Source organism: Netta rufina (assembly GCF_964035555.1).
Source record: "Netta rufina genome assembly, chromosome: Z".
Classification (NCBI taxonomy): domain Eukaryota; kingdom Metazoa; phylum Chordata; class Aves; order Anseriformes; family Anatidae; genus Netta; species Netta rufina.
In genome coordinates this window covers 72,484,922-72,499,399 of record NC_140126.1, presented here as the reverse complement: position 1 = coordinate 72,499,399, position 14,478 = coordinate 72,484,922, and the positions used below count along the sequence as shown (strand labels likewise).

Sequence of the window (14,478 nt, the reverse complement as noted above, 5' to 3'; positions counted from 1 at the left end):
TCCTTCACATCTTAAAGATGAAGAAAAGGGGAAATACTCTGCTGATTAAAGAAAGCTTACTGGACCTAGCCCAGCCCATCTGGCTGATGCCAGCACTGAAGGGGAAGGCTAATTGCCTACACCATCTGTCTCTAAGAGGGCTAATTGCTGACATCAGATCTCAGCAAGGGGTTCATGCATTTCTTCAGCTACCTCTTTGGTAATCTCGGAAGCCAGAAAAAGAAAGAAGGGTTCCTGCTTTTCAAAGGTATGGCATGCATAAGACTAATATTGGAGAAAGGACACCTAGTTCTCTGACACTCTGAGATACTGAGGACCACTGTCTGGACTTCAGAAGGTCTGAATTTAGGAATATATGCCACATGGAAAGTATCGTGAACTGGTGAAAAATGTTACTCAGATGTATATGTGTATCCTAAAAATATCTTCTTGTATCCTGTAATGTTCCCAAGCATCTTTCCAGACAGTCATCACATTTAATCATTTTCAGCTGAAGTATTTGTCCTTGCACAGAACAAAATCTTCCCTGTAAATCTATCCCCAGAGACTACCAGAAAGTTTAGATGTCTTTCAAACTGTTTTAGTCCTATTGCAATTAAAATTTCAAGCCATTACCTTGTTACTACCTTACATATCAAACTTCTTCTGACAAAAAAGAGAAAAGAGGTTTAAAGATGAATTCCAGAAAATAACTCATCCCATTTAAACAGCAGCAAGGATAAGGCTACAATTGAGCTTTTGTCTTTCTGCTGGAAGGACTGACCTGCAATGTTTAAGTGCAACCACTAGCAGAAACGAGTGAAAACCAGATGTCCTCACTGACACAAGCTCCTGAAGATGCTTACCCTGCTAAAGAGGATGGGAAAAACTCCACAGCGACCCTTTGAGAAGCCTTTTTCCTAGGAGGGACTGCTGGAGACAAGCAGTCAGTGAAAAATGGAGGGAGAAAAGAAGGATTTAATTATTCTAGAAAAGTTTTTAGAGTCTATTTGGAATAGCACAGATTTGGCCAGGCTGGCACCGGTTGCTATCATAACATACAAAGTAAGGAGTTGAATTGCATTGCAAAACAAGCAAAACTACTTAGTCAGGTTGAACAGAAGAATTATTATTTCCTAGGCAGGCCTCGAGTTATAATGGCCACTTAACATACTGCCAGAGAGGAAGCAGAGTTTTAAATTCAACCTCCATGCTCTGCTGCTGGGGAAGACAAAACAGGGCAGGGCTGTGGAAACACTGGAAGGATTATAGCTCACCTTCACCTCTTGCAACATGCTCTAATTAACATGAGGATCAGTATGGACAGGATTCAAGGGAAACCATGAGCAGCTCGCAAGAGACTTGTGAAGAACCCATTTTGTTAGTTAATCTGAAAACAATAGTAGGAATTTAGAGTGAGAAATCGATGCAGGTCTCAGAAGAAGATTCTTCTCTGAAAATTTCAGATAAGGAATGCAGCGAGTATTTCTAGTTGTCTGAGAAACAAGGTGAGAAGCCTATCACAGGAAGACTACGACCTTTCTCAGGAAAAAAAAAAAAATCTCGGGGCTTTACCTTAGAATTTTCTTCATATTAGGCTCAGGGCAAGACAAAAGATATTTCTCTGAGAGAGCTCAGGTGATTGTGATTGACTGATGTTTGCATGTTTCTGAAAAACCCACACTGGTGCCTTCAGATAGCACTGTATAGGCAGGTAAATTATTTGCAGTGATGACAGATTTTGCTGTTTTCAAAAATAAACTATCCAGAACTGAAATCAGAGAATAACAGCTGAAAATATTCTTGGAGAAGTACTTATTACCAGTATTTTGTATCCTTCTCTCTTCAAGAGTCAGAGAACGTTATATGTTAAAAGAAAGCGTTAAATGCGAAAGAGAGCCCAGGTGACTTCAGGAATTATCTCAAAAAAAGTCCTTGTTTTCCATTGTGAAAGGTTCCCAAAAAGCATTTTAAAACATAATCTCACTTGCAGGAGCAATTACATATTTGTACTGCAAGGGGAGCTGTTGGCACATAATACTACGATTGTGCATTAGATCATCCACTAGCTTCTGTAATATCCACTTCCAGATATAAGGAGTCATGTTTCAACACCTCCGATTCCCTGATGCTGACAAGCTAAACAACTTGTTTTGTCTCTGGGAGCTCTTCTCTGGTGATTAACTGCTTATGGTGAATACTAATTATATGAAAGTACAGTACAGTAGAAATAGTGTCCTATTTCTTCTACCTGCAGCATCTCCATCTCTCCTGTAGAGACTATGCACTATTAATTCAGCAAAAACCAAGATGATGACATTTTTCACGACCACGAATAGGTTAACCTGTCTCTTACAGAAAAACTTTCTTCACCCTTCTGTCTACACATAAGTTTAAAGGCAAAACACTGCACATTTCTAAATGTCTGTAATAATTCTAGAAATAAATTTGCAGCAGGATGTGTGCAAATGAGTTCTGTTGGTGGTAAAGATAGAGCAATGTCCCCAATTCCCCATGTCCCAGTTTGAAAATTTACCCCAAATTATCCGTTCCTGAAACTGCACCTCTGACTAAAATCCTTTCACCAGGGAGTCTATGAGAATTTGTTCTTCAATTTTAAATCTAAAGTGCCTTTTAAAATGCTAACACTGCAAAATTAGAAACCATTAAACAATATAAGGCAGAGAGTGATTAAATCTACCAAACACATTCAAAGCATCTTAAGCTACTTTTTAATTAAAAAGAAAAAAGATATCTCTGGCAACAGTCAGACATCTTTATCTAGATAAAGTTAGGAGATTATTCAAAACACAAAAGATGCTGATGCTACCATGCAGGAGACTGAAGAAATGACTTGAAGATTTCAGTCCCTCAGCCCTTGGTACGCAGTCTTCGGGCAGAGAGGAACAGAGCACAGCCAGTGCTGCAGTGTGATCACTCTATGTTTGCTGATTAAATAAGTGACACTAACAGTGGCCTTGGAGGAAGGCTCTGTGTTCCTCCTTCCTTCCTGACAGGATGGTGAGTAAAATCACAGTAGCTGTAGCAATTGAGTAATGGGTAACAAGATGTACATCTTAGGAGGAAAAAAAAGATCAGTTAGTGTTTCAAGAACCAGTTTTAATAGATAGAAAAAGACAATACCTTATTATTGTCATTATTTTTTAAAGCAGCTGATTTCAACAGAAAACAACATACACTTTAAAAGGTTTATTTACACCCCCAGCCTTGTGGCTCAAAGTCAGGCTTCAAAGAAGCAGACACAGTTCTGCTGAAGCACTGTAATTCTCTCCACTTATTTCATAGTCAAATTCAAACCTGCAGCTTTAAGGTTTTTGTATTCATTTAAAGGAAAGAACAAGAAAAATGATCAGCAGTTTTAGTCAACCACAGGCAAGATGCCAGGAGCCAAAGATCAGCCTCCTTCAGGCTGAGATGATATCATCTACTCCAAGGTCCTGAAGCTCTGTGTCTGGAGTATTATAAAATTTACTGGTGAACAGTCTCATCTCTTACTTTCTTATTACATACGATCATTATTTTGTTCCTCTGTTTAATATAAAATTTGTGTTTTTAACATCTGTGGCATCTGACATGTTTTTATTCATCACTTTGTCTAACAGAAAATTGGTCTTACCTAAAAAGCAAGCCCTAAAATAAAGCACGGGTACTTGGTAGCTGCTGGAGTACAAGACATGATATTCATAGCGAACCACTTCTTCTGTTGTTGCACAAGCTCCAGCTACTTGAGAATCATCCAAAGATTCCTAAAACAACAAACATGAACATAACAATATATCAACTTTTGTATTTTTATCAAGAGGAGTTAAATCACAACTGCTGTAATTAATAAACATATAGAACAGAAAAAAGCAGTGATCACCACTTTAACATCACCCTTCTAGTATTACAAAAAGAATTTTAATCAGCAAGAAAATCACAGCAGTCCAAAACCTACAAAGACATCTTGCACACTTACTTTTACACTCTGTGAACTATGTGCAGGCATTTGCAGAACTGAGGTCTTTCTAAGTGCAGGCTGCTTTTGTAAACAAAAGAAAAAAGCAAAAGCTCTCTAAAATCTTTATGGCAGAATACCTGTACAATAAGCTAACTACAGCTGCATCTCTTCTGATTAACATTACTATAAACCATTTTAAAAGTGTATCCTTAAATAATCTGGTTTTGCTTGCCAAAGGACACATCAACAGTATCCACCAGAAATTCTCTGCTCTACTGTCTTTAAAGGCTTTTTGCAAAAGGCTGGTTTTGACTATAATACTTCTAAAAGCTAAGACATTTTTCCTCCTGTTACTGTATATTTCAGGTGTAAAGTAATTAATGTATGTTGTAGACTTGAAATAAATCTGAAGAGATGGAATTTGTTGCATTGAGATATTCCCTAGCTGGTGCATAAATCTCTTAACATGTTTATCAATTTGTTAATTTCAAAATAACATTCAAATGGTGCTAAACACCCAGTTGTTTTGACTTTTCTAAAAATCGACAATTCTCAACATTTCTCAATTCTCAACATTTCTGAAAATTAAATTACTAATGCCACTAAGATTAAATGTTAGAACACACTTTCCAAGAAGACACTACGGGTGTGGACTTGTTTGGTTTTCAAACCCCCAAATTTACATGCATGAACTAAGCAACCATAATGCCCCATAGGTTGGGTGTGCACTTCACAAGTTTATTATTGCCAACCAACTTTGAATATTGGTTTACTGTCTCTGCCCAAGCAAAATGAAAAAGACTGAACAGAAAAGAAGATCCAGCATCCTCTGAACGCCATACTGGTTTAACACATGAGAAATTTAAAGCCATTTATTTTTATCTCACACCCATAACTCAGCTATCAATCAATCCATGAAGAGACTGGATAAGCTATAATGGTAAAGACACAAAATACTTTAATTTTTTTTTTTTTATATTCCACATAAAAGGTATTTTGCCCACATTTAGCATTTTAGACAACCAGATACTGTTGAAGCACATGGATAGAAGATCATGAATAAAGAGCCCAGATCATGGGAAGCAACAGACCAAGGTACTGTAAATACAATTTTGGACATTAAATGAGAAAATCACAGATGGTCATGGAGTAGAAGGCTTATGGGAGGTTCTAGACAGTTACAGCAATGCTCAATTTTAGCTTATTAGTAAAAAGATATCTAAAGTACCAAAACGGAGCAGTAAAGAAAATCCCCTCCGTGTTAACCTACTTTTAAAAAACTGGATGTGAAAGAAAACACATCAGAAGGAACAATGATGACTGCTGTATCTGAGTTCATGGGCCAGGTAAAGTTAGTTATGCCATGCCCAGTTCCCCAGTTCCTATAAAACTGTGTAACAGACTAAGAAAGCAAAGTATTTTCTTCTTCCCTCATGTTGGATCAGATGTCAACTACAGAAGAATACCATTTAAAAAAAAATCTCTTGACAAAAAGAGAGATTCTCTAAAGTAAACAACTTTCTTTAAATTGATCTGTTTTCAGTGCTTTAGTGTGAATAGTAAAAGAAAGAACATCAGCAGCAGGTGGTAAAAGAAATCAAAAAACAACTTGGCTCTCAAGTTTATAGGGGTGGGAAAGAGAAACAGTTCCAGAATGGAACCTAGATTAAAATTTAAAAAACCCTCTCAGATCAGCCTTCTGGAATCAAAACCATGCTGCTTAACAGACATTAATGCTTCATTGGGTATTATGCTTAGTCACTAGCTTAACTTGCCCTAAAAACGTATCTGGAAATGGCAGGACTACCTGGCTATGTATTAGATGATGTTGTTCTCCCCAAAAAATGCTGTCTGTATACACATACTTCTCTCTCCTGTTTTGTGTATGCAAATGACTCTAAACCATCACATAAATACCAATATCTGATTTGTGGTAATTTTAGACTGAATGATAAAGGAGTCGTATTCTTTATTACCTGCAAATACCTAGGAAAAGAAGTAACTTAATACTCAAATACGCAAAAATTAAATACTCAAAAGCTGTATACCCCTAGGGAAAACATGTTTTGTAAATACCCTACTTAATATCTCAGAAAGTCATAAATTAAGCTAAGAATAACTTTGTCATCAAGAATTCAGCCTGCTGGGTTAGCAAGGATTTCAGCTGGTAAGCAACTTCTATCTTCATTTTCTGGATTAGGAAAAGGAAAGCGAAGGAGCCAGTCAGTCCTCCTAATTTCATTGTTCCTTGATATGGCCAGTGAGAAAACTCTCAAGAGAATTTCTGCCATTACCAGAAGGATATTAGACTGTGGGCTACTTACCAAAACATCCTATTACTTCCAGAGAAAGCTGATTTTCTCCAGAAGTGGCCTTCCCAGAAGACATACACAGTTCGATGGCAGGAGAGGCAGCCGACAAGGGAAGAAGGCTGTATAAACAGCTTTACTCTAAACAAATTACTGTTTTGGAGAGCAGAATATTTGTGGACGCATTCGTTTTGCATTATCCTGGGGTTCGCTGACTGATAGTTTAAGCAGTGTCTGAAGTCAAGCACTCAGCTGAATGCAAAGCTTGAAGCAGCTTTGAAACTGACACTCTTCTGCTCTGTTACAAGATGGACTTCGGTCCACTACAAAGTTCCTATGCTCATTCACAGACAGTTTCTGATAATCAGATCTCCTTTCCTGCTATTTCTAGTGAGAAGTGGGAGCATTGTATTTGTGATCTGCATAGAAAGACAGATAGCTGAATCCTTCTTAGGGCTATTTCTAATCCCCCTTCCTTTCGTTAAACAGCAGTGGCAAGACTTTTTACATAAAAAAATACATCACTGATGTGTAATCCTGTACTTTTCTGCCTCTGTAAGTATGATGCATAGGATTTATGCCGGGAAAGTACATTTTGGAGCCGAAAAGTTCTGATGGTATCTCTCCTGCTGATGAGATGAACTTTGCTGATGATATGAATAAAGCAAGCACAGCCACTTTAGGCAATCTTTGGAACATCTAAAAATTATGCATGGCTGTATAAAGCCATGGAACCTCAGAGAGCACTACATCAACCTAAAAGAAGACATCTCTTTTTCAGTCTTTAACCAACTACTGCTAAAGCCACAAACACTAAATGCAAGTGTAATTCATAAAAAAAAAAAAAGCAGATCTTGATTTTCAGTTGCTAGCCTATTTAATTTTTTCTTCAATTAATTGTTCTACTTTCTTTTTTCACATATACTGTTGTATAGATATTCTAGATATTTTATTTTGATTATTTAGGTATTCTAACAATGACAATAGTGAAATCAACTTTTACATCAAGAAATTGAACAACTGATATAAAACATTCATACCTGTACATACACAACAAATTCATAATTTTGCTTGGATCTTGTAAAGACAAAATAAACATGCCTGAGTAAAGAAAATAAGTTTATTATTAAATCTAAACACCTTCAAAAGGTTTAGAAGGTTTAGATTTAAATTGCAATCCTTAAAACTATGAAATAATTTTATTTTATAAATAATTATTAATAATTTTGTGTGTCTGCATTGCAATTTGCTTGAATGGTTGCCATGCTTCATGTTAAAGCTGTGAATCAAGGACTCACCGACTGTTTCCTAAACAAATTGGGAAGTTGTCATCAGGAAGCATCTGCTACCCTGTTGCTCTCATGTAAAATCATTCTTGTGTTATCATAATGGACTATTGAGCAGATGTTTAAAAGCAATGTATCTATTATAAAAAGATAGGCAGCAACCACCTAATTAATTATATTAGTTCCGTCATAAATGAATTATCACTAATTTTAATTGATATAAAATTGTTCTCAACCTTTAAGTACCCCCTAAACAAATTAAGTTGATTTGTTCCTTTTTAAATGCTGAATTATTTAAATCAATAGATCAGAAGTGATGTAGGATGTCACTCTGAAAACAAAATAATGCAACTTTTTTTTTTTTTTTTTTTTTCCTTCTGATGAAGATGACAAGTTAAAATCTCGTGGTTACAAGTTAATTTGAGAGCAGGGGAGAGGTGCAGGCCTGCTTTGATCTTCTTCAGCAGTAGCTGCGCTCCGCAGGCAGCAGGAAGGCACGGGTTCAGGCAAGGTTACTTTTGGAGGAAGAGCTCCCATGGAAAGGGAAGGCCCAGGGGAGCGACAGGGTATGCTGAGAAGGGGCACAATCACCTGATGGAAAGGGGATTCTCCTCTGCTGACATTACTCCAAGCTTCTCCCTCTCCCTACCTCACACACAGGCCTCCCTGACTCAGCTCAAACTCTCTGCACCTGAAGTCTTTTCCTGGGGACAAGCAGTGGTCTGAACGGCAGCAGCAGGCACATCGTTTCTCCTGGGTATCATCCCTTCACTGCTGCCTTTCTCCCAATTCCCATGTTCCTCGTCTCTTTTTTTGGCGCCTTGACCTCTACTTCCTCCTGCTCCAGGGAGCCTCCCGAGACATAAAATGCTGCTGCAGGAGGTCGGCGTGATGGGGCCACGAGCAGGAAGGGGAGGAAAAGGGGACGCAGGCACCGCGACTGGCACTGGTTGTCCCATTACGAGGGGGAAGAGGGAGATGCAGTCCAGATCAGTAAGCAAATCTGATTTCATCGCCTTGAATACATTCACGCTCGATTCTGTTTTGGCCTCCAAGCTGGAGAACTAATGTATCATGTACGTACTCCTTCACACATTGCTCCCATGTGGTGCTCCTCTCCCTCCAGAAACGGCTGTGAGCTCCCGTGTGAAGCACAAGAGCCTTCCCGGAGCAGCTCCCCTCCCGGTTCAACACTTTCCCTTTGGCAAACGCAGAGATCTGAGCATGCAAACTGAATGGCAGGACAGCCTTCCCTTCATCAGATAGAATTAAAACCGCGCTTAATGTGGAGGGCGCGGCAGCGTGGTAGAGATTGTATCTGCGCTCTTTATTCTTCCTCCTGGGTGTTCTCCACTTTTATTTGGACCGTGCCTCACGTCTTTGCCTGCAGCCCCCGCTGTGCTAGTCTCTGCAGGTCATCCCGCGGCTGGTTTCTGTCCCTCTGGTGCCGGCTCCCAGGGCAGCCCAGCCGCCCTTCCCCTGCCACGCCGAAAAAACCCGGCACCAAGTCAGAACCGGCGGCGAGGCCTGCGAGGAGGCTCAGAGCCACCGGGGCTGCCGTCCCCTAGCAGCCATCCGGACCCTCAGACCCTCGCCACGAGCTGGGGACGGTGGCAGGAGGCACCAGCTGGGATGACAGAGCGGAGGCTGAGCTGCCAAGCAGCCGAGCGCCTGGATTGCAGTCTCAGAGCGAGCCCTTATGTGGAAATCGCGAGGCGGCCTATAAAATGCAAAAAAACACAATCCCCTTGCAAAAATAAACATCCTGGGGATGAAAAAAAAATAAATAATTAATTAAAAAAACCTTGTAGGAACCTCAAAACCGTCCTAGCACATGCTTTCTATTTTAACACAGTAAGAGAATTTCAGTTTGTATTAAGTGATTGCCAGCATTTTCCTTTCCCTATTAAATGCTCATACTATGCTAAAACTTAGAGGCCCTAATCACACTTGGCCCACTGTATCACAGCCTGTAAAAACACAAAAATGTGGACATCTTCCTGAATAATTTAAGTGCAAAACGAATGGTATACAAATGTCTCTGCCACCAGTTTCAGCTCTTCCATATAGTAAATAAATTGCTCTTTTATCGTAACTCTATATGAGGAATCCAACAATCTCTGCATGTTTTGCAGTGTGGCCATCATTAGTGACAGATGAAGCAATGCAAGGATGACAAAAGAGCCTTGAAAAATGACAAACTTACCTGATGGATTTATATTTTTATGCTGCTACACGATCCTCCCTACTATCTTGGGTTTGTTCAAATCCAATTAGCAAAGTGAAGAACCTGGTTAAATACTGCCCTCCAACAACAGAAAGAAAGTGGCCCTTAAATCACTCAAGTGATGTTACTAAACACCAAGCCCAAAGAGCCTTGTTCTGGAAGACACAGTTTCCTTGAAAAGCCACTAAGCCACCTATGGAAACCACAGACGTATGTTGAGGTAAACAATAAATGGATCCCTATGGATACACGGAGCCCTTAAATGAGTCATTTCACAAAGGAAAATCTCCTTACTACAAGTCAGCACCCTGACACTGGTAACGGCAAAGAATTCAGTGATTATTAGAATGCCTTTCTCCCGGAAAATACAGGTTACTAACAAAAAACACAGCCTTTTGTCATTCAAGGCATACCAAAAGAACAAAACCAACACTTCCACCCCAAAAAGATGCAGCACATAAAATTTTAGTAGTCCCTCATGCATTAACAATCGTTTCTAATGGTTGGAAATTAGATTTGTCTTTTGATTGCTTTAAAACTGTTATCACAAGTGAAAGCAAAATCTATTCAAGTGAAAGAAGCAATGGACCATGAAAACAGAACAGTTGTGATTTCTTTTTTTTTTTTTTTTTTTCTATGTTCATATAAAGGTGGTGAATTCTTTCAAAATCAACTCTTCATTCTTCCTCTGTTGTCACACGTAAAATGCAGAATTTGGTGGCTCTCCTCCTCCCCCAGAAGAGACATTGTTCTTCTTTTTTATGTGCTAAGTACAAGGACCCGTTCTGAACAGGGCTTCAGTGCCGGAACAATATGTCAGAAAAATCCCTTCTGGTAGAAATTACAGCTAACAGCAAAGCTAGGAAGCAAGGCAAGTCAACCAGGAGAGGGGGAAGGCCAAAGTCGAGCATGGAACGATGGGCTGGCTGACCCCAACAGCTCCTAAAACTTCTAAAAAGAAGCACAGTGTTAGTAGAGCCAACACTGAGAGCGACTTCATGGCATGACCAACGCGGCTTTTGCAGGGACCCCGGGCACATCGTGGGCTGAGAGGAGGTTCTGCGGGACCAAATTTTGGCCAGAGCTGCCATTTGCAGCCATGTCCTTCAGTGGTTGTCACCTCTACAGATTTATGGATGTCAATTTTACCATTCTAAGACTGAAACAAGAAAATTGCATTCAGTAGAAAATTTGGGAATTTTATACCCACGCTTGCATAAAAATACTTGCAAAACATGCCAGTTCCTCCACAGTGCAACCACATGAGGACAAACTACAAACATGCACTTGTATACATATATATACACACAGAGAGGTGAGTTTCAAGGTTCATGAAAAACACATCAAGTGGGTATGACTATACATGGCTGCACAGTTAGTTTGCAACAATTCTTAGAGTATAAAAGAAGTGTAAACCTGATGCGTGGACTAAGTTGTGTATCATTCAATTTTATCTGGAAAACAACAAATTGCAGCATTTTTCCATTACTTATGTTATTATCTTGCATTTGTACAAATTGTGAAAAGTTATTTCTATAATGCTAAGCACTATTGCATAAGATTATTGCTTTTTTTTTTTTTTTTTGGTCTTAAGAGCTTCCGGGATTGGGCTCTACACTTCATAATAATATGCTTTATCATAGGCAAAAAAGGAAAAAAATATTGGGGTATTAGAAGAGAAAGGTAACAGTTCAGCTGTATTTTAGGTCAGTTTTATCTTTTTAGAACATGGATTATTATTTCTGTATTGAGAATCTCAGCAGCAACCCAGTTTTGGCCACACTTAATTCAATAGGGAGACTGACAGCAAATTCCTACAGCTCTTTACTTTACAGAAGACAAACTCAAATCCTCATTAATTTCTCAGATGGGAAACTGCATGAAAATGGTGCCAAGGCTGACAGTGTTTAGCAGTAATTCAAGTGAAAACGTTACAGACAGAAATGCTCAAATTGTCACAAAATCTGGCATTATAAAAACATGAGATTTGAAGTTACAGGTTGTAATTAAAAGCGGCTGGATGGGAAACGGAGATGGTGCGGTTCAGAAGCCTGGTGCTGTGCTACGGACCCCAGGTAGCCACAGCGGGACCAGGACAAGTGTTTCGGGGGTTGCCAGCTCTAATGCCCACCCTAAACATCACAAGAAAAAGGCACAACCGGGCTGCTCGAACCACCAATGAGAGGTGAACGGTTTCCATCACACCACTCTCTGCAATCAGGGTAATTAATGGCTGCATGCTGCCTACTTGGAAAAGGAAATACTACCTGATTTCCTTTATGTCTGTCAGAACCTGGTTAAATAAACAACCTAAAAGTTACCTGAGATGCTACACTAAGCTTGGCCATAACCTATACTACACAATCACAACAATTAGAAACCATAACCATAAACAACATAGCTTAATTACAACTAGTGTATTTGAGTATGAGTATTTATTTGAGTCCAATTAAATTAACTACATGTTAAGGATGAAGCACATATGATTCTTCTATTATTAAAACAGGAAGAGAAAATTAAAATATAATGAGCTATTTCAAAATCAATCTCGATTCAAAAAAAAAACTATCATTCAGAATAGTTATCAATTTACCTGTAAGTTCTCAAAAAAAAAAGTCTCTGGATTTGTTCCTACACTTATACAAAAACTAGTATCATACTAGGATGCAGTAATGTTTTCTTTTTTAAAGATATAAACATAATAAATTTTTTTAATTCTTTTTTTGAGGAACAGGGCTGGACTTTACCAAGTCAAATGAGTTCAGCTTTTACCTGCTTTAAAAAATGGCTAATTTTATTAATATATGATGTAATACAGATGTACTTACTTTCTACTCTCCAATCATTGTTACACAGGAAACACAAAGCTCCAGATTTAGACTTGGATAGGTCAAAAGCCCTTCGGTTCATTTTCAAACAAAATGCTCTACATACTCTAAGTATTAATAACTATAATGTTATCAAATGTCATTGATCACAACTACCCCACATGTATATTGGTGACAGTCGTACTGGATGGAAAGACAGTACTGAATGCTTCTTTTATTAATGTGATCTCAAATGAAAACTGCCATGCTGTATTACATGATACTATTAATTTCCAGGAATGCAGAACATAATAGAACTCAATGCAATTTTAACCGCTAGCAGGCTTTACAAAGAAGTAATTGTAGTTTGACGAAATGTAGCTAAAATTCGCAAAATTCAAATGAGAAGGCACAATGCAATACATTCTTATAATTAAAAATAGACTGTTAGGGCATTTTCTAACAATAAAGATAGCTATACTGTATTCCTTTGTTGAGTAACAGTTAGGAGACTTTCTTTTGGGCAAATAAAGAAAACACACAAGCAGAGCAGGATCCCAACTATAACAATACACCACCAGTAGTTTTGTACAGCTCAGTACAACTGCACCTGGAAGCCAGCTGTACTCCAAAACCAAGGACTTGAAGCCAAGTAGAAAATTTGAATGAACAATTTACAATGTTCCTAACTGGAATGAATCCTCTAATAGTCTCCATCTTCAGGCAAGCTTTGTTTCAATTGACAAGAAAGCCCAGTACCAAATCAGGAACACCTAAATAGTTTTACAGCAGCATGAGGCTCAAAACACCTGTAATGGTCAACAATACTATATAAATACAACAGACAGCCAAAACCACTGTAGCAAAAGCTTTAAGAAAATCAAGAAATGTTACACACTGCACATAGGTATGCTTGGCTAAGCTCCAATACAGTGTTGCCATAGATAATTTACAGAGATGCAAAATCTAAATAATCTGTAAACAACTAAATACATCAATTTATCTCATTTAAGGGAGTTCTTCTGGTAGCTGAAGTAATTGCTCAGCAGTAGGTGGAGAGACCTGAAGAGATTCTTCTCTATACAGATGTTCCAGAAGCATATCTAAATTTCCCTTCACATTTTATAAATAAGCTATGTAAAATACTTCTGGCAATCATCAAATTGTTCAAAAAATTGTTCAAGCTTTCCTCTTTTGGGAAAAGCAGAAAACTGGAGATGGAGAAGGAGAGCGGGTATCCTCTGGATGCTGCATTCACCCATCCTGTGCCACTCCTCCTCCTGCGTGGGGAAAGCTGGATGCATTTCGGGTGACGCCTCTCCTGTCCCACCTCATACGAGCCACTAAGCATTCACTGGAGCAGGGAGCAGAGCCCAAGTATTCGTGGAGCCAGGTGAATGACACCATGCTGTGCTAACCTTTGCAGATGACTTTTGTGCTCAGAAGGCACGAACCGTGAGAGGCTCAACAGACCCAATTTCCTTGACTCGATCAGAAAGCGATTCACTCAGTGTCCCACAGGACCAGAAACAAGGCATACAGTAAGAAGAGAACTAGGAATCATATACATGTGCACAGGAAGAGCCAGAATGTAGATTTGGCTGATTGCTACACTTTACCTCCTCTAATTTCCCTCAAAAGCTATTCTCTGGCTACTGGAGCTAATTTATTCCTTCAATTTGATTAAGGTATCTCAGGGACCATTTCATATGTTTGTCCCTATTTACAACAAAAACAACTGAAATCATAGCTAAGACAATGAAGTATTTAATTGGTTAAATTGCTCTTGCTTTTCAAAACTGAGATATTCCAAGTGTCCCGAAGGCATTTAATTCCAAAACAGGAAGCCAAAGAGGAGAGCACTCAGCAATTCTAATCTTGCGCAGATCTCTTGGAAAGCATTTTCCTA

The 14,478-nt window shown here is 38.9% G+C and overlaps 1 protein-coding gene across 4 annotated transcripts in view; it reads right to left on the bottom strand.

Moving 5' to 3' along the window:
- ATG10 (autophagy related 10) overlaps positions 1 to 14,478 on the bottom strand; it is a 78,617-nt gene that overhangs the window by 24,837 nt on the left and 39,302 nt on the right. For all 4 annotated transcript variants that reach the window (XR_014619308.1, XR_014619309.1, XM_084305444.1 and 1 more), the window contains exon 4: positions 3,617 to 3,746. Coding sequence is in view for 2 of the 4 variants with exons in the window: in XM_084305444.1 (XP_084161570.1) it covers positions 3,617 to 3,746 (130 nt within the window). In the remaining 2 variants the exon portion in view is untranslated. The remainder of the gene's footprint in view (positions 1 to 3,616; positions 3,747 to 14,478) is intronic.